The sequence below is a fragment of the Scyliorhinus torazame genome, chromosome 24 (assembly GCF_047496885.1).
Source record: "Scyliorhinus torazame isolate Kashiwa2021f chromosome 24, sScyTor2.1, whole genome shotgun sequence".
In the NCBI taxonomy this organism is placed as follows: Eukaryota; Metazoa; Chordata; class Chondrichthyes; order Carcharhiniformes; family Scyliorhinidae; genus Scyliorhinus; species Scyliorhinus torazame.
The window spans coordinates 10,768,757-10,793,528 of record NC_092730.1 but is presented as its reverse complement, the minus strand read 5'-3'; the positions used below and the strand labels follow the sequence as shown (position 1 = coordinate 10,793,528).

General features: G+C 59.6%; 2 protein-coding genes across 2 annotated transcripts in view; one reads left to right on the top strand and one right to left on the bottom strand.

Moving 5' to 3' along the window:
* LOC140400091 (cation channel sperm-associated protein 1-like) overlaps positions 1 to 6,769 on the top strand; it is a 62,558-nt gene extending 55,789 nt beyond the window's left edge. Inside the window, exon 9 of the mRNA XM_072489565.1 lies at positions 6,625 to 6,769. Coding sequence (XP_072345666.1) covers positions 6,625 to 6,666 — 42 coding nt within the window. The 3' untranslated portion in view covers positions 6,667 to 6,769. The remainder of the gene's footprint in view (positions 1 to 6,624) is intronic.
* Positions 6,770 to 12,573: 5,804 nt separating this feature from the next.
* On the bottom strand, positions 12,574 to 24,094 carry zdhhc24 (zDHHC palmitoyltransferase 24). Its single transcript, XM_072489344.1, has 4 exons — positions 22,874 to 24,094; positions 21,651 to 21,928; positions 20,386 to 20,720; positions 12,574 to 12,820 (listed from the first exon to the last, which is right to left on the bottom strand). Exons 1-3 carry the CDS (start codon positions 23,230 to 23,232, stop codon positions 20,413 to 20,415), a joined length of 945 nt encoding a protein of 314 aa, XP_072345445.1. The 5' UTR covers positions 23,233 to 24,094; the 3' UTR covers positions 12,574 to 12,820; positions 20,386 to 20,412.
* Between the last annotated feature and the right edge of the window lie 678 nt (positions 24,095 to 24,772).

Below are 24,772 nucleotides of genomic sequence, written 5' to 3'. Positions count from 1 at the left end.
GGGTCCGCGGTGAGGGGGGGTTTCACGGTGAGGGGGGGTTTCACGGTGAGGGGGGGTCACGGTGAGGGGGGGTTTCAGGGTGAGGGGGGGTTTCACGGTGAGGGGTGTTTCACGGTGAGGGGGGTTAGGGGTGAGGGGGGTGAGGGGGGTTTCACGGTGAGGGGGGTGAGGGGTGAGGGGGGTTTCACGGTGAGGGGGTGAGGGGGGTTTCACGGTGAGGGGGGTTCGGGGTGAGGGGGTTTCACGGTGAGGGGGGGTTTGGGGTGAGGGGTGAGGGAGGTTTCACGGTGAGGGGGGGTTCGGGGTGACGGGGGTTTCACGGTGAGGGGGGGTTTCACGGTGAGGGGGGTTCCGGGTGAGGGGGTTTCCCGGTGAGGGGGGTTCACAGTGAGGAGGGGTTTCACGGTGAGGGGGGGGTTCCCGGTGAAGGGGGGTTTCGCGGTGAGGGGGGTTAACGGTGAAGGGGGGTGTCACGGTGAGGGGGGATTCGGGGTGAGGGGTGGGTTTCACGGTGAGGGGGGGTTTCGGGCTGAGGGGGGTTTCACGGTGAGTGGGGTTTTACAGTGAGGGGGGTTTCACGGTGACGGGGGGTTCGGGGTGAGGGGGGGTTTCACGGTGAGGGGGGGTTCGGGGTGAGGGGGATTCACGGTGAGGGGGGGTTTCACGGTGAGGGGGGTTTCACGGTGAGGGGGGTTCCGGGTGAGGGGGTTTCACGGTGAGGGGGGGGTTCCCGGTGAAGGGGGGTTTCACGGTGAGGGGGGTTCACGGTGAAGGGGGTGTCACGGTGAGGGGGGATTCGGGGTGAGGGGTGGGTTTCACGGTGAGGGGGGTTTCACGGTGAGGGGGGTTTCACGGTGAGGGGGGGTTTCGGGCTGAGGGGGGGTTTCACGGTGAGGGGGGTTTCACAGTGAGGGGGGTTTCACGGTGAGGGGGGTTTCACGGTGAGGGGGGTTTCACGGTGAGGGGGGGTTTCGGGCTGAGGGGGGTTTCACGGTGAGGGGGGTGAGGGGGGGTTTCACGGTGAGGGGGGTTTCACAGTGAGGGGGGTTTCACGGTGACGGGGGGTTCGGGGTGAGGGGGGGTTTCGCGGTGAGGGGGGTTAATGGTGAGTGGGGGTTTCACTGTGAGGGGGGGTTTCACGGTGAGGGGGGTTTCACTGTGAGGGGGGTTCATGGTGAGGGGGGTGAAGGGGGTTTCACGGTGAGGGGGGGTTCACGGTGAGGGGGGGTTCGGAGTGAGGGGGGGTTTCACGGTGATGGGGGTTTCACGGTGAGGGAGGGTTTCGGGCTGAGGGGGGTTTCACGGTGAGGGGGGGTTCGGGGTTCGGGGGGGTCACAGTGAGGGGGGGTTTCGAGGTGAGGGGGGGTTTCACGGTGAGGGGGGGTTCGAGGTGCGGGGGGGGTGAGGGGGGGTTTCACGGTGAGGGGGGGTTTCGGGCTTAGGGGTGTTTCACGGTGAGGGGGGGTTCGGGGTGAGGGGGGGTCACGGTGAGGGGGGGGTTTCGGGGTGAGGGGGGGTTTCACGGTGAGGGGGGGTTCGAGGTGTGGGGGGGTTCGAGGTGTGGGGGGGGTTTCACGGTGAGGGGGGTGAGGGGGGTTTCACGGTGAGGGGGGTTCGGGGTGAGGGGGGTTTCACGGTGAGGGGGGTTCACGGTGAAGGGGGGTTCACGGTGAGGGGGGTTTCACGGTGAGGGGGGTTCACGGTGAAGGGGGGTTCACGGTGAGGGGGGGTTTCACGGTGAGGGGGGTGAGGGGGGTTTCACGGTGAGGGGGGTTCGGGGTGAGGGGGGTTTCACGGTGAGGGGGGTTCACGGTGAAGGGGGGTTCACGGTGAGGGGGGTTTCACGGTGAGGGGGGTTCACGGTGAAGGGGGGTTCACGGTGAGGGGGGGTTTCACGGTGAGGGGGTTTCACGGTGAGGGGGGTTTCACGGTGAGGGGGGTTCCGGGTGAGGGGGTTTCACGGTGAGGGGGGTTCCGGGTGAGGGGGTTTCTCAGTGAGGGGGGTTCACAGTGAGGGGTGTTTCACGGTGAGGGGGGATTCGGGGTGAGGGGGGTTTCACGGTGAGGGGGGTTTCACGGTGAGGGGGGTTCACGGTGAGGGGTGTTTCACGGTGAGGGGGGATTCGGGGTGAGGGGGGTTTCACGGTGAGGGGGGTTTCACGGTGAGGGGGGTTCACTGTGAGGGGGGGGATCACGGTGAGGGGGGTTCATGGTGAGGGGGGTTTCACGGTGGGGGGGTTTCACGGTGAGGGGGGGTTCACGGTGAGGGGGGGTTTCACGGTGAGGGGGGGTTTCGGGCTGAGGGGGGTTTCACGGTGAGGGGGGCGAGGGGGGGTTTCACGGTGAGGGGGGTTTCACGGTGAGGGGGGGTTTCGGGCTGAGGGGGGTTTCACGGTGAGGGGGGTTCGGGGTGAGGGGGGTTTCACGGTGAGGGGGGTTCGGGGTGAGGGGGTTGTTTCGGGCTGAGGGGGGTTTCACAGTGACGGGGGTTCAGGGTGAGGGGGGGTTTTGCGGTGAGGGGGGTTAATGGTGAGTGGGGGTTCACGGTGAGGGGGGGTTTCACGGTGAGGGGGGGTTTCACAGTGAGGGGGGGTTCGGGGTGAGGGGGGGGTTTCACGGTGCGGGGGGTTCACTGTGAGGGGGGGTTCGCGGTTAAGGGGGGTTTCACGGTGAGGGGGGGTGAGGGGGGTTTCACGGTGAGGGGGGGTTTCACGGTCAGGGGGGTTTGGTGTGAGGGGGGTTTCACAGAGATGGGGGTTTCACGGTGAGGGGGGTTTCACGGTGAGGGGGGGTTTCACGGTGAGGGGGGGTTTCACGGTGAGGGGGGGTGAGGGGGGTTTCACGGTGAGGGGGGGTTTCACGGTCAGGGGGGTTTGGTGTGAGGGGGGTTTCACGGAGATGGGGGTTTCACGGTGAGGGGGGGTTTCGGGGTGAGGGGGGTTTCACGGTGAGGGGGGGTTTCGGGGTGAGGGGGGTTTCACGGTGAGTGGGGTTTCACGGTGAGGGGGGGTTTCGGGCTGAGGGGGGTTTCACGGTGACGGGGGTTCGGGGTGAGGGGGGTTTCACGGTGACGGGGGTTCGGGGTGAGGGGGGTTTCACGGTGACGGGGGGTTTCATGGTGAGGGGGGTCACGGTGAGGGGGGGTTCGGGGTGAGGGGGGTTAATGGTGAGTGGGGGTTCACGGTGAGGGGGGGTTTCATGGTGAGGGGGGTCACGGTGAGGGGGGGTTCGGGGTGAGGGGGGTTAATGGTGAGTGGGGGTTCACGGTGAGGGGGGGTTTCATGGTGAGGGGGGTCACGGTGAGGGGGGGTTTCACGGTGAGGGGGGTTCACTGTGAGGGGGGTTCACTGTGAGGGGGGGTTCACGGTTAAGGGGGGTTTCACGGTGAGGGGGGGTGAGGGGGGTCCGCGGTGAGGGGGGTTCGGGGTGAGGGGGTTTCTCAGTGAGGGGGGGTTCACAGTGAGGAGGGGTTTCACGGTGAGGGGGGGTTCACGGTGAAGGGGGGTTTCACGGTGAGGGGGGGTTTCACGGTGAGGGGGGGTTCGGGGTGAGGGGGGGTCACGGTGAGGGGGGGTTTCAGGGTGAGGGGGGTTTCACGGTGAGGGGAGGTTCGGGGTGAGGGGGGTGAGGGGTGAGGGGGGGTTTCACAGTGAGGGGGGGTTCGGGGTGAGGGGGTGTTCATGGTGAGGGGGGTTCACGGTGAGGGGGGGTTTCAGGGCGAGGGGGGGTTTCACGGTGAGGGGGGTTTCACGGTGAGGGGGGTTCACGGTGAGGGGGGTTCACGGTGAGGGGGGTTCACGGTGAGGGGGGGTTTCACGGTGAGGGGGGGTTTCACAGTGAGGGGGGGTTCGGGGTGAGGGGGGGGTTTCACGGTGCGGGGGGTTCACTGTGAGGGGGGTTCATTGTGAGGGGGGTTCACTGTGAGGGGGGGTTCGCGGTTAAGGGGGGTTTCACGGTGAGGGGTGGTGAGGGGGGTTTCACGGTGAGGGGGGGTTTCACGGTCAGGGGGGTTTGGTGTGAGGGGGGTTTCACGGAGATGGGGGTTTCACGGTGAGGGGGGTTTCACGGTGAGGGGGGGTTTCACGGTGAGGGGGGGTTTCACGGTGAGGGGGGGTGAGGGGGGTTTCACGGTGAGGGGGGGTTTCACGGTCAGGGGGGTTTGGTGTGAGGGGGGTTTCACGGAGATGGGGGTTTCACGGTGAGGGGGGGTTTCGGGGTGAGGGGGGTTTCACGGTGAGGGGGGGTTTCACGGTGAGGGGGGGTGAGGGGGGTTTCACGGTGAGGGGGGGTTTCACGGTCAGGGGGGTTTGGTGTGAGGGGGGTTTCACGGAGATGGGGGTTTCACGGTGAGGGGGGGTTTCGGGCTGAGGGGGGTTTCACGGTGACGGGGGTTCGGGGTGAGGGGGGTTTCACGGTGACGGGGGTTCGGGGTGAGGGGGGTTAATGGTGAGTGGGGGTTCACGGTGAGGGGGGGTTTCATGGTGAGGGGGGTCACGGTGAGGGGGGGTTTCACGGTGAGGGGGGTTCACTGTGAGGGGGGTTCACTGTGAGGGGGGGTTCACGGTTAAGGGGGGTTTCACGGTGAGGGGGGGTGAGGGGGGTCCGCGGTGAGGGGGGTTCGGGGTGAGGGGGTTTCTCAATGAGGGGGGGTTCACAGTGAGGAGGGGTTTCACGGTGAGGGGGGGTTCACGGTGAAGGGGGGTTTCACGGTGAGGGGGGGTTTCACGGTGAGGGGGGGTTCGGGGTGAGGGGGGGTCACGGTGAGGGGGGGTTTCAGGGTGAGGGGGGTTTCACGGTGAGGGGGGTTCGGGGTGAGGGGGGTGAGGGGGGGTTTCACGGTGAGGGGGGGTTCGGGGTGAGGGGGTGTTCATGGTGAGGGGGGTTCACGGTGAGGGGGGGTTTCAGGGCGAGGGGGGGTTTCACGGTGAGGGGGGTTTCACGGTGAGGGGGGGTTCACGGTGAGGGGGGTTCACGGTGAGGGGAGGTTTCACGGTGAGGGGGGTTTCACGGTGAGGGGGGTTCCGGGTGAGGGGGTTTCACGGTGAGGGGGGTTCACGGTGAGGGGGGTTCACAGTGAGGAGGGGTTTCACGGTGAGGGGGGGGGTTCCCGGTGAAGGGAGGTTTCACGGTAAGGGGGGTTCACGGTGAAGGGGGTTGTCTCGGTGAGGGGGGATTCGGGGTGAGGGGGGTTTCACGGTGAGGGGGGGTTCACGGTGAAGGGGGTTGTCTCGGTGAGGGGGGATTCGGGGTGAGGGGGGTTTCACGGTGAGGGGGGGTTTCGGGCTGAGGGGGGTTTCACGGTGAGGGGGGTTTCACTGTGAGGGGGGGTTTCACGGTGAGGGGGGTTCATGGTGAGGGGGGTTTCACGGTGAGGGGGGGTTCGGGGTGAGGGGGGGTTTCACGGTGAGGGGGGTTTCACGGTGAGGGGGGTTTCACGGTGAGGGGGGGTTTCACGGTGGGGGGGTTTCACAGTGAGGGGGGTTTCACGGTGAGGGGGGGTTCACGGCGAGGGGGGTTTCACGGTGAGGGGGGGTTCGGGGTGAGGGGGGGTTTCACGGTGGGGGGGTTTCACAGTGAGGGGGGTTTCACGGTGAGGGGGGGTTCACGGTGAGGGGGGGTTCGGGGTGAGGGGGGGTTTCACGGTGAGGGGGGTTTCACGGTGAGGGAGGATTTCGGGCTGAGGGGGGTTTCACGGTGAGGGGGGGTTCGAGGTGTGGGGGGGTGAGGGGGGGTGTCACGGTGAGGGGGGGTTCGGGGTGAGGGGGGTTTCACAGTGAGGGGGGTTTCACAGTGAGGGGGGTTTCACGGTGAGGGGGGTGAGGGGGGTTTCACGGTGAGGGGGGTTCCGGGTGAGGGTGTTTCACGGTGAGGGGGTTCACAGTGAGGAGGGGTTTCACGGTGAGGGGGGGTTAACGGTGAAGGGGGGTTTCACGGTGAGGGAGGTTCACGGAGAGGGGGGTTTCACTGTGAGGGGGGGTTTCACGGTGAGGGGGGTTCATGGTGAGGGGGGTTTCACGGTGGGGGGGTTTCACGGTGAGGGGGGTTCACTGTGAGGGGGGTTCACTGTGAGGGGGGTTCACTGTGAGGGGGGGTTCCGCGGTGAGGGGGGTCAGCGGTGGGGGGGGTCCGCGGTGGGGGAGGTCCGCGGTGAGGGGGTCCGCGGTGAGGGGGGTCCGCGGTGAGGGGGGTCCGCGGTGAGGGGGGTCCGCGGTGAGGGGGGTCCGCGGTGAGGGGGGTCCGCGGTGGTGGGGGTCCGCGGTGAGGGGGGTCCGCGGTGAGGGGGGTCCGCGGTGAGGGGGGTCCGCGGTGAAGGGGGTCCGCGGTGGCGGAGGTCCGCGGTGAGGGGGGTCCGCGGTGAGGGGGGTCCGCGGTGAGGGGGGTCCGCAGTGAGGGGGGTCCGCGGGGGGGGGGGTCCGCGGTGAGGGGGGGTCCGCAGTGAGGGGGGTCCGCGGTGAGGGGGGTCCGCAGTGAGGGGGGTCCGCGGGGGGGGGTCCGCGGTGAGGGGGGTCCGCGGTGAGGGGGGTCCGCGGTGAGGGGGGTCCGCAGTGAGGGGGGTCCGCGGGGGGGGGGAACGTGCTGCTGGGTTGAAGTGGGTAATCTCCTCTGTTCTTTATTCTCTCCCAGGCCTCCCCTCACGAGAACATCATGAAGTCTGACGTGCAATGAACTCGTCCAAGAGCCGGCCTGGGGAGGGGGAGTGGGAGGGCGTCTCCGGACAATCCCCCAACTCCAGATTCCAGACCCCCTCCTGTATTTAACATTAAATAAAGATCCCGAAAAGTGAGTGGGAGCTGAATCGAGTCTCAATCATTGAACAATAAACAGCTTCCTCAGTGTCCAGCTCCCTGCACAACCAATCACACAGCGTCCTCCGGGAGTATCCACTGGCAACTGTTCACTGGCAACTGTCCACTGGGGAACTGTCCACTGGGAACTGTCCGCTGGGGAACTGTCCACTGGGAACTGTCCGCTGGGAACTGTCCGCTGGGGAACTGTCCTCCGGGAGTATCCACTGGCAACTGTCCACTGGGGAACTGTCCACTGGGGATCTGTCCACTGGGAACTGTCCACTGGGAACTGTCCGCTGGGGAACTGTCCACTGGGAACTGTCCACTGGGAACTGTCTGCTGGGGAACTGTCCTCCGGGTGTATCCACTGGCAACTGTCCGCTGGGGAACTGTCCACTGGGAACTGTCCACTGGGAACTGTCCGCTGGGGAACTGTCCTCCGGGAGTGTCCACTGGCAACTGTCCACTGGCAACTGTCCACTGGCAACTGTCCACTGGGGAACTGTCCACTGGGGACTGTCAACTGGGGGACTGTCGACTGGGGAACTGTCCTCCGGGAGTATCCACTGGCAACTGTTCACTGGCAACTGTCCACTGGGGAACTGTCCACTGGGAACTGTCCACTGGGAACTGTCCGCTGGGGAACTGTCCACTGGGAACTGTCCACTGGGAACTGTCCGCTGGGGAACTGTCCTCCGGGTGTATCCACTGGCAACTGTCCGCTGGGGAACTGTCCACTGGGAACTGTCCACTGGGAACTGTCCGCTGGGGAACTGTCCTCCGGGAGTGTCCACTGGCAACTGTCCACTGGCAACTGTCCACTGGGAACTGTCCACTGGGGAACTGTCCACTGGGGACTGTCGACTGGGGGACTGTCGACTGGGGAACTGTCCTCCGGGTGTATCCACTGGCAACTGTCCGCTGGGGAACTGTCCACTGGGAACTGTCCACTGGGAACTGTCCACTGGGGAACTGTCCTCCGGGAGTATCCACTGGCAACTGTCCACTGGCAACTGTCCACTGGCAACTGTCCACTGGGGAACTGTCCACTGGGGACTGTCGACTGGGGGACTGTCGACTGGGGAACTGTCCACTGGGGAACTGTCCACTGGGGAACTGTCCACTGGGGAACTGTCCACTGGGGAACTGTCGGCTGGGAACTGTCCACTGGGGGAACTGTCCACGGGGAACCGTCCACTGGGGAACCGTCCACTGGGGGAACTGTCCACTGGGAACTGTCCGCTGGGGGACTGTCCGCTGGGGGACTCTCCGCTGGGAAATGTCCTCTGGGAACTGTGCACTGGGGAACTGTCCACTGGGGAACTGTCCACTGGGAGCTGTCCACCTGGGAACTGTCCGCTGGGGAACTGTCCACTGTGAACTGCGCACCTGTGACTGTCCACTAGGAACTGTCCGCTGGGGAACTGTCCACTGGGAACTGTCCACTGGGAACTGTCCGCTGGGGAACTGTCCTCCGGGTGTATCCACTGGCAACTGTCCGCTGGGGAACTGTCCACTGGGAACTGTCCACTGGGAACTGTCCGCTGGGGAACTGTCCTCCGGGAGTGTCCACTGGCAACTGTCCACTGGCAACTGTCCACTGGGAACTGTCCACTGGGAACTGTCCACTGGGGAACTGTCCACTGGGGACTGTCGACTGGGGGACTGTCGACTGGGGAACTGTCCTCCGGGTGTATCCACTGGCAACTGTCCGCTGGGGAACTGTCCACTGGGAACTGTCCACTGGGAACTGTCCGTTGGGGAACTGTCCTCCGGGAGTATCCACTGGCAACTGTCCACTGGCAACTGTCCACTGGGAACTGTCCACTGGGAACTGTCCACTGGGAACTGTCCACTGGGGAACTGTCGACTGGGGACTGTCGACTGGGGGACAGTCGACTGGGGAACTGTCCACTGGGGAACTGTCCACTGGGGAACTGTCCACTGGGGAACTGTCCACTGGGGAACTGTCCACTGGGGAACTGTCCACTGGGGAACTGTCCACTGGGGAACTGTCGGCTGGGAACTGTCCACTGGGGGAACTGTCCACGGGGAACCGTCCACTGGGGAACCGTCCACTGGGGGAACTGTCCACTGGGAACTGTCCGCTGGGGGACTGTCCGCTGGGGGACTCTCCGCTGGGAAATGTCCTCTGGGAACTGTCCACTGGGGAACTGTCCACTGGGAGCTGTCCACCGGGGAACTGTCCGCTGGGGAACTGTCCACTGTGAACTGCGCACCTGTGACTGTCCACTAGGAACTGTCCACTGGGGAACTGCCCACTGGGGAATGGCCCACTGGGGAACTGCCACTGGGGCCCTGTCCAATGGAGCACTATCCACTGGGGAACTGTCCACTGGGGAACTGTCCACTGGGGAACTGTCCACTGGGGAACGGTCCACTGGGGAACGGCCCACTGGGGAACGGCCCACTGGGAAACGGCCCACTGGGAAACGGCCCACTGGGAAACGGCCCACTGGGAAACGGCCCACTGGGGAACGGCCCACTGGGGAACTGCCCACTGGGGCCCTGTCCAATGGAGCACTATCCACTGGTGTACTGTGCACTGTCCACTGGGAACTGTCCACTGGGGAACTGTCCACTGGGGAACTGTCCACTGGGGCACTGTCCACTAGGAACTGTCCACTGGGACATGTCCACTGGGAACTGTCCACTAGGGAACTGTCCGCTAGGGAACTGTCCACTGGGGAACTGTCCACTGGGGAACTGTCCACTGGGGAACTGTCCACTGGGGAACTGTCCACTGGGGTACTTTCCGCTGGGAACAGGCCACTGGGGGTCAGACCACTGTGGAACTGTCCACCGGATCACTGCCCACCAGATAACTGTCCACCGGATCACTGTCCACTGGATCGCTGTCCACTAGGGATCTGACAACTGGATCACTCTCCACTGGAAACTGTCCACTGGGAACTGTCCACTGGGGAACTGTCCATTGGGGACTGTCGACTGGGGACTGTCCACTGGGGACTGTCCACTGGGGAACTGTCCATTGGGGAACTGTCCATTGGGGAACTGTCCACTGGGGAACTGTCCACTGGGGAACTGTCCACTGGGGTACTTTCCGCTGGGAACAGGCCACTGCGGGTCAGCCCACTGGGGAACTGTCCACCAGATCACTGTCCACCAGATCACTGTCCACCGGATCACTGTCCACTGGATCACTGTCCACTGGGGAACTGTCGACTGTCTCCCTGTCCATTGGCTCCCTGTCCCCTTGCTCCCTGTCCACTGGCTCCGTCCACTGGCTCACTCCACTCGCTCCCTGTTCACTGTATCACTCCACTGGCTCCCTGTCCACTGGCTCCCTGTCCACTGGCTCACTGTCCACTGGCTCCCTGTCCACTGGCTCCCTGTCCACTGGCTCACTCCACTCGCTCCCTGTTCACTGATTCACTCCACTGGCTCCCTGTCCACTGGCTCCCTGTCCACTGGCTCCCTGTTCACTGGCTCACTGTCCACTGGCTCCCTGTCCACTGGTTCCCTGTCCACTGGTTCCCTGTCCACTGTCTCCGTTCGCTGGCTCCCTGTCCACTGGCTCCCTGTTCACCGGCTCCCTGTCCACTGGCTCCCTGTTCGCTGGCTCCCTGTCCGCTGGCTCCCTGTTCACTGGATCACTGTCCACTGGCTCACTCCACTGGTTCCCTGTCCACGGGCTCCCTGTCCACTGGCTCCCTGTTCACTGGTTCCCTGCCAACTGGCTCCCTGTCCACTGGCTCACTGGTTCCCTATCCACTGGCTCCCTGTCCACTGGCTCCCTGCCCACTGGTTCCCTGCCCCTTGTTCGCTGGCTCACTGGTTCCCTGTCCACAGGCTCCCTGTCCCCTGGTTCCCTGTCCACTGGCTCCCTGTCCACTGGCTCCCTGTCCACTGGCTCCCTATCCACTGGCTCCCTGTCCCCTTGCTCCCTGTCCACTGGCTCCCTGTCCCCTGGCTCCCTGTCCACTGGCTCCCTGTCCACTGGATCTCTGTCCACCGGCTCCCTGTCCACTGGCTCCGACCACTGGCTCCCTGACCACTGGCTCCCTGTCCACTGGCTCCCTGTCCACTGGCTCCGGCCACTATCTCCCTGTCCACTTGCTCCCTGTCCACTGGCTCCCTGTCCGCTGACTCCCTGTTCACTGGCCCCCTGTCCGCTGGCTCCCTGTCCACTGGCTCCCTGACCACTGGCTCCCTGACCACTGGCTCCCTGTCCACTGGTTCCCTGTCCACTGGCTCCCTGTCCCCTGGTTCCCTGTCCACGGGCTCCCTGTCCACTGGCTCCCTGTCCCCTGGTTCCCTGTCCACTGGCTCCCTGCCCACTGGCTCGCTGTCCACTGGCTCCCTGTCCACTGGCTCCCTGTCCACTGGCTCCCTGTCCACTGGCTCCCTGGCCACTGGCTCCGACCACTTGCTCCCTGTCCACTGGCTCCCTGTCCACCGGCTCACTGTGCACTGGCTCCCTGTCCACTGGCTCCGACCACTTGCTCCCTGTCCACTGGCTCCCTGTCCACTGGCTCCCTGGCCACTGGCTCCGACCACTTGCTCCCTGTCCACTTGCTCCCTGTCCACTGGCTCCCTGTTCACTGGCTCCCTGTCCACCGGCTGCCTGGCCACTGGCTCCCTGGCCACTGTCTCCGACCACTTGCTCCCTGTCCACTGGCTCCCTGTCCACTGGCTCCCTGTCCACTGGCTCCCTGTCCCTTGCTCCCTGTCCACTGGCTCCCTGTCCACTGGCTCCCTGTCCACTGGCTCCCTGTCCACGGGCTCCCTGTCCACGGGCTCCCTGTCCCTTGCTCCCTGTCCACTGGCTCCCTGTCCACTGGCTCCCTGTCCACTGGCTCCCTGTCCCTTGCTCCCTGTCCACGGGCTCCCTGTCCACTGGTTCCCTGTCCACGGGCTCCCTGTCCCCTGGTTCCCTGTCCACGGGCTCCCTGTCCCCTGGTTCCCTGTCCACTGGCTCCCTGTCCACTAGTTCCCTGTCCACGGGCTCCCTGTCCACTGGCTCCCTGTCCCCTGGTTCCTTGTCCACTGGCTCCTGTCCACTGGCTCTCTGTCCACTGGCTCCCTGTCCACTGGTTCACTGTCCCCCCTCTGCAATGGCCGAGCGAGACTCTCAGATCTGGGCAATTAGGGCTGGGCAACAAATGCCCATCCCTTTGAAAGGAGAAAGAAAAACGTCCGGCTCACGGAGTCCGTGAAGAAACACCAAACATCGCGGCATGCTGTTCGGCCACGGAGGGCGTCATATTAATCAGCCACATCGTAATCATCAGAAATCTCTTTGTTGAAAAAACTCATCCACAGTGAAACATGATTCGTCCAGAAACACTCCCCGAATTGTCCCCCAGCACCCCCACCCGGCACTTTGAATCCCCCCCCCCCCACCCGCTGTCCGCCACAGCCGGGAGTCGCAGATTTGCACCAAGTCCACGTCTTTCCGGGTCTTCGGGACATTCCCACCTTTCTATAGCCGGGAAACCACGCGGAATGGGACACACAGTTCCCTGCCCCTCCCCTCCCCCTCTCCCCTCTCCTCACCTTCTCTCCCCTTCTCTCCTCTCCCCTTACCTACCCACGGTTCCCCACCCCTCCCCTTCCCTCCCCTCCCCTCCTCTCCCAACCCCTCCCCTCACCTCCCCACGGTTCCCCATCCCTCCCAACCCCTCCCCTCTCTCCTCCCCTCCCCTCACCTACCCACGGTTCCCCACCCCTCCCCTTCCATCCTCTCCCCTCCTCTCCCCTCACCTACCCACGGTTCCCCTCCCCTCCAATCTCACCTCCCCTCGCATCCACTCCCCTCACGCCTCCTCCCCCTCTCTCCAGGGTATTGTGACACTGACTACCCTGATTTCCCAGACCCAGGCCCGGCAGGTTCGGCAAGGAATCGGCGGCGGGGTCAGTCACCAGTCCAAAGTGGGGGTGGGGGGGGGGGGGACTCCGATCCTGGAGGAGACGTGGGAGGGAGGGCCGCAGCAGAGTCACTCCGGAAGTTGTGGATCCAATCGCGGGAACGTCAGCCCTCATCCTGCCTGCAAGCAGAATCATTCCCTGTGAAGATCGACTCCGGTCATATCCCAACCCCCCCACTCCCGCTCAGCATTCCGTCTCTGAGCCGTGCAATCTTAACCCCAACTCCCCACCTCGGGTCCCGAACCCTTCACCTCCTTACCCAACACAAACCTCTCAATCTCGGGCCGGACATTCCCAATTAAAACCCACCCCCCCCCCGCCCCCGCAGCCTCGACAGCTTTTAGGGACGGTGAGGGAGTTCCAGATTCCCACACCCCCGATTGATGGGAAGAACCAAAGGGAATTCTCTCGAGACCCTATCGAATCCTCGATTCATCTTAAACTCCCTCAAATCATCTTAAACTCCCTCGATTCGATCACTCCTCAATCCCCCACACTAGAGGGACTAGAAGACTCATCTCGGGATTTAACCCATTCAGCCCTGGGATTCCAGTGATGTCCCTCCTTGGACAGGGAGCCTGCATTGGTCGCGATTTAGTGGAGAGGACACTGACCCGCGTCTCAGACTCAACCAGTTCCGAAGTGTCGCACCCACTCCAAAAACGTGAACACAGAAACTCAGAGGGTCAGTACTGAGGGAGTGCCGCACTGTCAGAGGGTCAGTATTGAGGGAGCGCCGCACTGTCAGAGGGTCAGTACTGAGGGAGTGCCGCACTGTCAGAGGGTCAGTACTGAGGGAGTGCAGCACTGTCAGAGGCTCAGTACTGAGGGAGTGCCGCACTGTCAGAGGGTCAGTACTGAGGGAGTGCCGCACTGTCAGAGGGTCAGTACTGAGGGAGTGCCGCACTGTCAGAGGGTCAGTACTGAGGGAGTGCCGCACTGTCAGAGGGTCAGTACTGAGGGAGTGCCGCACTGTCAGAGGGTCAGTACTGAGGGAGTGCCGCACTGTCAGAGGGTCAGTACTGAGGGAGTGCCGCACTGTCAGAGGGTCAGTACTGAGGGAGTGCCGCACTGTCAGAGGGTCAGTACTGAGGGAGTGCCGCACTGTCAGAGGGTCAGTACTGAGGGAGTGCCGCACTGTCAGAGGGTCAGTACTGAGGGAGTGCCGCACTGTCACAGGGTCAGTACTGAGGGAGTGCCGCACTGTCAGAGGGTCAGTACTGAGGGAGCGCAGCACTGTCAGAGGGTCAGTACTGAGGGAGTGCAGCACTGTCAGAGGGTCAGTACTGAGGGAGTGCCGCACTGTCAGAGGGTCAGTACTGAGGGAGTGCCGCACTGTCAGAGGGTCAGTACTGAGGGAGTGCCGCACTGTCAGAGGGTCAGTACTGAGGGAGTGCCGCACTGTCAGAGGGTCAGTACTGAGGGAGCGCCGCACTGTCAGAGGGTCAGTACTGAGGGAGTGCCGCACTGTCAGAGGGTCAGTACTGAGGGAGTGCCGCACTGTCAGAGGGTCAGTACTGAGGGAGTGCTGCACTGTCAGAGGGTCAGTACTGAGGGAGAGCCGCACTGTCAGAGGGTCAGTACTGAGGGAGTGCCGCACTGTCAGAGGGTCAGTACTGAGGGAGTGCCGCACTGTCAGAGGGTCAGTACTGAGGGAGTGCCGCACTGTCAGAGGGTCAGTGCTGAGGGAGTGCTGCACTGTCAGAGGGTCAGTACTGACGGAGCGCTGCACTGTCAGAGAGTCAGTACTGAGGGAGTGCCGCACTGTCAGAGGGTCAGTACTGAGGGAGTGCCGCACTGTGGGAGGGTCAGTACTGAGGGAGTGCTGCACTGTCAGAGGGTCAGTACTGAGGGAGTGCCGCACTGTCAGAGGGTCAGTACTGAGGGAGTGCCGCACTGTCAGAGGGTCAGTACTGAGGGAGTGCCGCACTGTCAGAGGGTCAGTACTGAGGGAGCGCCGCACTGTCAGAGGGTCAGTACTGAGGGAGTGCCGCACTGTCAGAGGGTCAGTACTGAGGGAGTGCCGCACTGTCAGAGGGTCAGTACTGAGGGAGAGCCGCACTGTCAGAGGGTCAGTACTGAGGGAGAGCCGCACTGTCAGAGGGTCAGTACTGAGGGAGTGCCGCACTGTCAGAGGGTCAGTACTGAGGGAGTGCCGCACTGTCAGAGGGTCAGTACTGAGGGAGTGCCGCACTGTCAGAGGGTCAGTACTGAGGGAGTGCCGCACTGTCAGAGGGTCAGTACTGAGGGAGTGCCGCACTGTCAGAGGGTCAGTACTGAGGGAGTGACGCACTGTCAGAGGGTCAGTACTGAGGGAGTGCTGCACTGTCAGAGGGTCAGTATTGAGGGAGTGCCGCACTGTCAGAGGGTCAGTACTGAGGGAGTGCCGCACTGTCAGAGGGTCAGTACTGAGGGAGCGCCGCACTGTCAGAGGGTCAGTACTGAGGGAGTGCCGCACTGTCGGAGGGTCAGTACTGAGGAAGCGCCGCACTGTCAGAGGGTCAGTATTGAGGGAGTGCCGCACTGTCAGACGGTCAGTACTGAGGGAGTGCTGCACTGTCAGAGGGTCAGTACTGAGGGAGTGCCGCACTGTCAGAGGGTCAGTACTGAGGGAGTGCTGCACTGTCAGAGGGTCAGTACTGAGGGAGTGCTGCACTGTCAGAGGGTCAGTACTGAGGGAGTGCTGCACTGTCAGAGGGTAGGTACTGAGGGAGCGCCGCACTGTCAGAGGGTCAGTACTGAGGGAGTGCCGCACTGTCAGAGGGTCAGTACTGAGGGAGTGCCGCACTGTCAGAGGGTCAGTACTGAGGGAGCGCCGCACTGTCATAGGGTCAGTACTGAGGGAGCGCCGCACTGTCAGAGGGTCAGTACTGAGGGAGTGCTGCACTGTCAGAGGGTCAGTACTGAGGGAGTGCCGCACTGTCAGAGGGTCAGTACTGAGGGAGTGCTGCACTGTCAGAGGGTCAGTACTGAGGGAGTGCTGCACTGTCAGAGGGTCAGTACTGAGGGAGCGCCGCACTGTCAGAGGGTCAGTACTGAGGGAGTGCTGCACTGTCAGAGGGTAGGTACTGAGGGAGCGCCGCACTGTCAGAGGGTTAGTACTGAGGGAGTGCTGCACTGTCAGAGGGTCAGTACTGAGGGAGTGCCGCACTGTCAGTGGGTCGGTACTGAGGGAGTGCTGCACTGTCAGAGGGTCAGTACTGAGGGAGTGCGGCACTGTCAGAGGGTCAGTACTGAGGGAGTGCCGCACTGTCAGTGGGTCAGTACTGAGGGAGCGCCGCACTGTCAGAGGGTCAGTGCTGAGGGAGTGTGGCACTGTCAGAGGTAGGGGGCGGTGAGAGAGACAGAGAGAGAGACAGACAAAGAGAGAGAGAGACAGAGAGAGAGAGTGAGAGAGAGAGAGAGACAGAGAGAGAGACACAGACAGAGAGAGAGACACAGACAGAGAGAGAGGCAGAGACAGAGAGAGAGAGAGACAGACAGAGACATACAGGGAGACACACAGGGACAGTGATAGAGAGCCAGAGAGAGAGAGGCAGAGAGAGAGAGCCAGAGAGAGAAAGAGTGAGACAGAGAGACAGAAAGACAGAGAGCGAAAAAGAGAAAGACAGGGAGATGGGCAGAGAGAGAGAGAGAGAGAGAGAAAGAGAGAGGGAGACGGGGGTGAGAAGAGCCGGATGGGGGGAGAGGAGCCGGAGAGATGGGGGGAGAGGAGCCGGAGAGATGGGAGGAGAGGAGCCGGAGAGATGTGGGGAGAGGAGCCGGAGAGATGGGGGGGAGAGGAGCCGGAGAGATGGGGGGGGAGGAGCCGGAGAGATGGGGGAGAGGAGCGGAGAGATGGGGGAGAGGAGCCGGAGAGATGGGGGGAGAGGACCCGGAGAGATGGAGGGGAGGAGCCGGAGAGATGGGGGAGAGGAGCGGAGAGATGGGGGGAGAGGAGCCGGAGAGATGGGGGTAGAGGAGCCGGAGAGATGGGGGGACGAGGAGCCGGTGTTAAGTAATGGGTGGAGGGACATTGCAATTAGTTGTCTCATTTCTGTTAAGTATCCATTAATTGACACTGATATGTAAAGGGGCTTCAGGTGGCCTCTGGCAGGTGATGAATAGGGAGAGTTTTGTGCAAAGGCTGTTGGAATGAAATAAATGTGGGTTTGTGAAAAAGGAATAGAACTTTAGACTCTTCATATCACAGCAACTAAAACGTCCAACAATTGGTAGCAGAGGCTGGTTGCTGTGTAAATGTGAAGGGTGGAAAGATACAACTTTCCCAGATCAAACCAAGGAGTGAGTGAGAAAAGGAAAAAAAAAAGGGATATATGGCTGAGCCGAGGATAAAGGTGGCTGGATATGACTATCCTCCCTTATTCTCTGAAAGGGAATCGCACGACCAATGGAGAAGTGCAGTAGTTATGTGGACTAAGGTAACTGCTTTGGGAAAGAGAAAACAAGGTATGGCATTGACTCTTTCTCTACCATATGGCAGTAAAATCCGAAACAAAGTGCTTTCTGAGCTGGAATTGGAAGAGTTAGACTCAGAAGAAGGTCTGGAGACTTTATTACATTATATGGATAAGATTTACAAGTTAAGTGCAAAGCCTGAAATGAATTGATATTCTTGTGATCATTTCTGTATTGGCATTGGGGTTACAGGAGACGCGAGCATCTAATGCAGTGAGAGGTAGAGACGTGGGCAGGTCGGTCCTCCAATCACGGACAGATCGTCAATCATTGGCGATTAGGAATAGTCATAGAATTTATTTTTTAAAATGGGCAGCATGGTAGCATTGTGGATAGCACAATTGCTTCACAGCTCCAGGGTCCCAGGTTCGATTCCGGCTTGGGTCACTATCTGTGCGGAGTCTGCACATCCTCCCCGTGTCTGCGTGGGTTTCCTCCGGGTGCTCCGGTTTCCTCCCACAGTCCAAAGACGTGCAGGTTAGGTGGATTGGCCATGATAAATTGCCCTTAGTGTCCAAAATTGCCCTTAGTGTTGGGTGGGGTTACTGGGTTACGGGGATAGGGTGGAGGTGTGGGCTTGGGTAGGGTGCTCTTTCCAAGAGCCGGTGCAGACTCGATGGGCTGAATGGCCTCTTTCTGCACTGTAAATTCTATGAAATTCTATGAATGAAGCATGGTCGGATTTTGATAAGTTCTGGAAAATGGAGGATATCTCCATGGAAGACTATATAATGGAATTTGGCAGACTATATAAAAGGCTGCGGAAACACAACCTGGAATTTCCACAGTCTGTGTTGGCCTTTAAATTACTTGACTGTGCTAGAGTGAGCAACATGGATAGGCTCCTGGTTTTGACAGGAGTTCAGTTTACTGATAAGGATACCTTATTCGAACAGATGATAAAAGCTTTACAAAGGTTTCTGGGGAAACATTTGATTCCGATGGCTCTGATGACCCAAATAGGTCAGCCTGCAATAAGGCAGAATATGGAAGATACACTAGTAACAGGATAGCGAAATCGTACGGCTACGAACAGGGCTCAAGATTATAGAAGGAGACTGAGACAAGGAAATTATGAAGACAGAAACCCAGTTAGAACCTACAATAGGAAGATGAACCCCAGAAATGCACGGGGCATGATAAATCGATGTTTTCGATGTGACTCTCAATACCATTATGCTTTCAACTGTCCAACTCGTTATAATAGAGTGTTTGAAGCGACACATGACACGGAAGAGTCAGAAGAGGAAAAGGATAGTGACCAGAAAGAAGGTATTGTCCTATTGACAAGCAGTTTTACGCCGGTAATGAGGGTGTTGGTTGCAGAATCCTTCAACTGTGCTGTATTGGACAGTGGCTGCACACCTACTGTGTGTGGAATTGACTGGTTAAAATGTTACCTGGACTCTTTGAATGCTGAAAATCGTAACAAGGTTAAGGAATTTGAAAGTTCCACAAGTTTCAGGTTTGGGGATGATAATACTCTGAAGTCGCTGAAAAGAGTGGTGATCCCTTGCAATATTGCCGGAGTGAATCATTTCATTAGCACGGATATTGTATCAAGTGAGATACCTTTGCTTCTGAGCAGACCGTCAATGAAGAAAGCACACACGAAACTGGATATGGAACAGGATAAGGCAACAGTTTTTGGAAAGACGGTGGACTTACAATTTACACAGTCGGGACACTATTGAATTCCATTACTGACAAATAATATTTCAAGTAGAGTGGTTAAGGATGTGTTAATGGCAGTTGAAAATGGGACTTTAACTGATAAAAAGCTTGTGGTATTAAAACTGCATAGGCAATTTGCACATCCGTCTCCTCGGAGGCTGAAAAATGTATTAAAGGATGCAGGGGTAAGGGATGACGACTCTACTAAACTGATAGAACAGGTTAGTGATCGCTGTGAAGTTTATAGGAAGTACAGAAGGACACCAGCACGACCGATAGTAACCCTACCTTTGGCCTGGGATTTTAACAACATTGTGGCCATGGACTTTAAGATTTGGGATAAAGCAAATAGATTTATTTTGCATTTTGTAGATTTAGCAACCAGATTGTACGAAGTAAAGAAAAGAGAGTAATTCTGGATCAAATCGTGGCAAAATGGACAGGGACAGGAATGGGTCCACCGGCAAAATTCCTTACGGACAATGGGGGAGAATTTGCTAATGATGGGTTTAGGGATATGTGTGAAAACATGAATATTAGAGTTATGAATACGGCTGCAGAAAGCCCATTTAGTAATGGTGCCTGTGAAAGAAATCATGCTGTCATCGATGACATGCTTCGGAAAATGTTGGCAGATCGACCAAATTGCAGGCTAAATTCAGCTTTAGCATGGGCGGTACATGCAAAGAATTCATTGCAGATGGTTGGGGGCTATAGTCCTTATCAATTAGTGTTTGGTAGAAATCCTAAAATTCCGTCCATTTTGGATGACCAGCCTCCAGCTTGGGAGGGGACTACAATTAGCTCTGGTTTTGCTGAACATTTAAATGCATTACATAGCAGTAGAAAAGCTTTTTTGGAAGCAGAAATCTCTGAAAGAATTCACAGAGCTTTAAGACATAACGTACGGCCATCAGATGCCGTTTTTCAGCAAGGAGGCATGGTATACTATAAGAGAGACAATTCTAATGAATGGAAAGGCCCAGGGAAGATCATAGGCATAGATGGCAAAACAATTATTTTGCAGCATGGTAATCAAACTGTTAGGGTACATTCATCAAGGATAATGGGTACAGATTACAAATTTTCAAATTTAGACAGAGCAGACAGACATGACGAGGAACCAGAGTCATCTGGTACACGTTACAGAACTATGAGGACCAATTAACTGATATAGACAGGGTTTCTGTGGAGGAACACAACACTTCTGATGAATTAGAACAGGCCATTTTTCCGAAAGGGCAACTGCCAAAAGTTGGTACAAAAGTGACATACTTGCCTGAAGGGTCTAGTCAATGGAAGGATGCAACTGTTATTAGTAGAGCAGGGAAGGCCACTGGGGTGAGATGGGCGGGGGGGGGGGGGGGGGGAGCCGGAGAGATGGGGGGGGGGGGAAAAGAGGAGCCGGTGAGATGGGGGGGAGGAGCCGGAGAGATGGGGGGGGAGGGGAGCGTTCTTCCACCCTGTCCTCCGATTTGAACTCTATCCGCCCCAAGACTGCCCTGGTCAACTGTCCCCGTTCCTACCCCCTGCCCCCTCTCTTCTCGCTTACCTGGTGAGGTCTGCGGACGAGGGTTGATCAGAACAGGCTTGTGGGCTTGTGGGCTGGTAGCGGCCTGATCTCGAAGGTGACCCCATCGCCGGGCAGCGAGGAGGGGATGAGGGGGCAGAGCCAGGCCAGGTACCAGCGTTGCCCCAACAGCTCGATCACGTTCCTGCGCCAACCCAGGTCGTAGAGCCCGTGCCGCCCGGCGCTCCACTCCCGGGTGGTCTGCCCTCGCCACAGGAGCTGCAGGTGGAAGAGCAGGAAGGCTGAGACGAAAAGGAATCCCACCACACACGTGTCAGCCACAAAGGCAAACCAGAAGGCATTGAGGCTGACTTGACCTGTACGGGCAGAGGAATAAGAGACAGGGAACGGCAGCGTTAACAGAAACCGTCAACAAATAACAAACACATTATACACCACCGAACAGCCGGGACACTGCGTTAAACCCAGGATATCCCACACTCGGAGTTACTGCGCACAGTCCCGGTCTCCGTATCCCACACTCGGGGTTACTGCGCACAGTCCCGGTCTCCGTATCCCACACTCGGGGTTACTGCGCACAGTCCCGGTCTCCGTATCCCACACTCGGAGTTACTGCGCACAGTCCCAGTCTCCGTATCCCACACTCGGAGTTACTGCGCACAGTCCCGGTCTCCGTATCCCACACTCGAGTTACTGCGCACAGTCCCGGTCTCCGTATCCGACACTCGGAGTTACTGCGCACAGTCCCGGTCTCCGTATCCCACACTCGGAGTTACTGCGCACAGTCCCAGTCCATGTATCTCACACTCGGAGTTACTGCGCAGTCCCGGTCTCCGCATCCCATACTCGGAGTTACTGCGCACAGTCCCGGTCTCCGTATCCCACACTCGAGTTACTGCGCACAGTCCCGGTCTCCGTATCCCACACTCGGAGTTACTGCGCACAGTCCCGGTATCCGTATCCCACACTCGGAGTTACTGCCCACAGTCCCGGTCTCCATATCCCACACTCAGATTTACTGCACACAGTCCCGGTCTCCGTATCCCATACTCGGAGTTACTGCGCACAGTCCCGGTCTCCGTATCCCACACTCGAGTTACTGCGCACAGTCCCGGTCTCCGTATCCCACACTCGGAGTTACTGCGCACAGTCCCGGTCTCCATATCCCACACTCGGAGTTACTGCGCACAGTCCCGGGCTCCGTATCCCACACTCCGAGTTGGGGCGGGGGTATGCGTGAGGGAGGGGTTGTGAGTCCGAGACATCCATTCTCTGTTCAATCTCACCTGTAATCAACATGGCCCATGGCATGATGAGCAAGAAGAGACTGTGCAGGGAGATTCCCTCCTGTAGAAACTCCATGAAGATCTCAGTGTTGAGGACGATGGCGTACAGGAGACCCAGCCAGAGGTGGGTGATGCAGCAGAGGAAGTAGCGATAGTTGGCATGACCCACACACTGGCCAAAGAAGACACAGTGGTGGTCCCGGCGCAGGACGCACACCTTGCAGTCATCGCAGTGCGAGCAGCGTTGGGGTACGTGCGATTCACACGCATAACAATACCTGTGAGGAAAAGACACTCCGGATTACCTCACTCATCCTTTGCAGAGTTCACACACACACGCTTCATCACCACGGACATCCCCCATCCATTCCACAGGGATACATTCCCACTGCTCGGTCCATCACAAATGGTCTCAAAGTCACCTTCCCAATGGACCCAAACCCCTTCCCGTTCACTTCCACAATCCCAATGGACCCAAACCCCTTCCCGTTCACTCCCACTGTCCACAATCCCAATGGACCCAAACCCCTTCCCGTTCACTCCCACTGTCCACAATCCCAATGGACCCAAACCCATTCCCGTTCACTCCCACTGTCCACAATCCCAATGGACCCAAACCCCTTCCCGTTCACTCCCACTGTCCACAATCCCAATGGACCCAAACCCCTTCCCGTTCACTCCCACTGTCCACAATCCCAATGGACCCAAACCCCTTCCCGTTCACTCCCACTGTCCACAATCCCAATGGACCCAAACCCCTTCCCGTTCACACCCACTGTCCACAATCCCAATGGACCCAAACCTCTTCTCGTTCACTCCCACTGTCCACAATCCCAATGGACCCAAACCCCTTCCCGTTCACTCCCACTGTCCACAATCCCAATGGACCCAAACCCCTTCCCGTTCACCCCCACTGTCCACAATCCCAATGGACCCAAACCCCTTCCCGTTCACTCGCACCGTACACAATCCCAATGGACCCAAACCCCTTCCCGTTCACTCCCACTGTCCACAATCCCAATGGACCCAAACCCCTTCCCGTTCACTCCCACTGTCCACAATCCCAATGAACCCAAACCCCTTCCCGTTCAGTCCCACTGTCCACAATCCCAATGGACACAAACCCCATTCCCATTCTCTGCCATTTTTTGTCTCTCACCCCACCCCAATCAGTGCCAACTAACATTTACGACCCTCAGCTCCTCTCGATGCCAGATACATACCCCCATCCCTGTCCCAGTGCCTGTCCGGACAGGAACACTCCACGGATGCTGGGATTCCTTCTGATGAAGAGGCAAAGGTTGCCAATAATGTTGCCCAAGATGTAGGCCAGGAAGGCGAGGTGAAGGACACGCGAAGCCCCCAGGGCCAGGCCCGGGGCAGGTCCCACTGCCAGAGGGCCCAGAGGACCCCAGGGTTCAGTGGCCAGACCCAGTGATCCGCTCGCCACTCGGGGGGTAGGAGCCAAACGAGGGTCATTGAGGATGACATAGACCATCTCCAGGGAGACCGACAGGGTCATGATGGAGGTCATGCAGAGGGGGACGCAGAGAGCAAGTTCAAACTGTTCCAGCACCCCCATGCTCTTCGGGACTTGTCTGGGACCAATGGAGGTTACCTGGGAGGGCCCGCTGACTCTGGTTGAGGTCAACTGAGACCAATTTGGGTTCAATCCACTCCTCTTGAGGTCAGCTCTGACCACTGCCCACCCCCACCCCACCAAGGTGAACTTGACCAACCAGAGGTTAACTGAAATTCCCTTAAGGTCAACTGACCCCACTTGAGATCACCTGCGCCAACCTGAGGTTAACCGACCCCTACTGCGGTCAACTGACCCCTACAGATGTTAACTGACCCCACTGAGGTCAACTGACCCAAACTGGGGTTTAATGACGCAGGCTGAGGTTAACTGACCCCTACAGATGTTAACTGACCCCTACTGTGGTCAAGAAGCCCAGAGTGAGGCTGACTGACCCCTACTGTGGTCAAGAGGCCCAAACTGAGGCTGTCTGACCCCTATTGTGGTCAACAGACCCAAACTGAGGCTGTCTGACCCCTATTGTGGTCAACAGGCCCAGAGTGAGGCTGACTGACCACTACTGTGGTCAAGAGGCCCAAACTGAGGCTGTCTGACCCCTACTGTGGTCAAGTGGCCCAAACTGAGGCTGTCTGACCCCTACTGTGGTCAAGAGGCCCAAACTGAGGCTGTCTGACCCCTATTGTGGTCAACAGGCCCAGAGTGAGGCTGACTGACCCCTACTGTGGTCAAGAGGCCCAAACTGAGGCTGACTGACCCCTACTGTGGTCAAGAGGCCCAAACTGAGGCTGACTGACCCCTACTGAACCAGAGGCCCAGACTGAGGCCAACTGACCCCAACTGTGGTCAATCCTGACCTGTCCTCCCCTCCCCCCCACCAGCTGCAGCCTTGGCCAGTCAGCCAAGCACCCACTTCCGGTCGGAGCCGTGGCCCCGCCCCCTCCGGGGTGGGGGAGGGGGGCGGTAACGGCACCGCGGGGATGGCCAATCAGCGGCACCTCGGGATGACGGACAGCGGCGGCGGCCAATCGGCCACGTCGTGGTGATGATTGGCAGCGGCAGCGTCCAATCCACGGCCCGCCGGCGAGGACGAGCAAAGGCGGCGACCATAGGACAAAAACGCCCCGCACTCCGAGGACCCGGATGAGGGGCACGGCGGCCATGTTGAGTGAGGTCAGAGGCCTGGGTGGTCACCTCTGGACAACAGGCCTCAGGTCAACTCAGAACAACTATCATTGATTTAGTTGATTTAAAGCAATGTTTTGATCCAAATTTATCAATTAAATACAAAAAAAATACAACCCCTCTCGCTCTTTTTTACAAAAATAATAAATTTAGAGTCCCCAATTCATTTTTCTCCCCAATTAAGGGGCAATTTAGCGCGGCCAATCCACCTGCCCCGCACATCTTTTTGGGTTGTGTGGGGGCGAAACCCACGCAAACACGGGGAGAATGTGCAAACCCCACACGGACAGCGACCCCAGGGCCGGGATTTGTAACCGGGTCCCGGAGGACTCGCCGCCCCTCAGTGGGGTTGCCGGGTTAAGGGGGATGGGGGGGTGGAGGGGGGGGGAGGGGGGGGGGG

Coding starts and splice junctions, on each gene's coding strand:
- zdhhc24 (XM_072489344.1), bottom strand. CDS start 23,232: ATGGGGGTGCTGGAACAGTTTGAACTTGCTCTCTGCGTCCCCCTCTGC. Junction 21,929..22,873: donor GCACTGGGACAGGGATGGGG/GTATGTATCTGG, acceptor TTTTCCTCACAG/GTATTGTTATGCGTGTGAAT. Junction 20,721..21,650: donor ATGGGCCATGTTGATTACAG/GTGAGATTGAAC, acceptor CTGCCCGTACAG/GTCAAGTCAGCCTCAATGCC.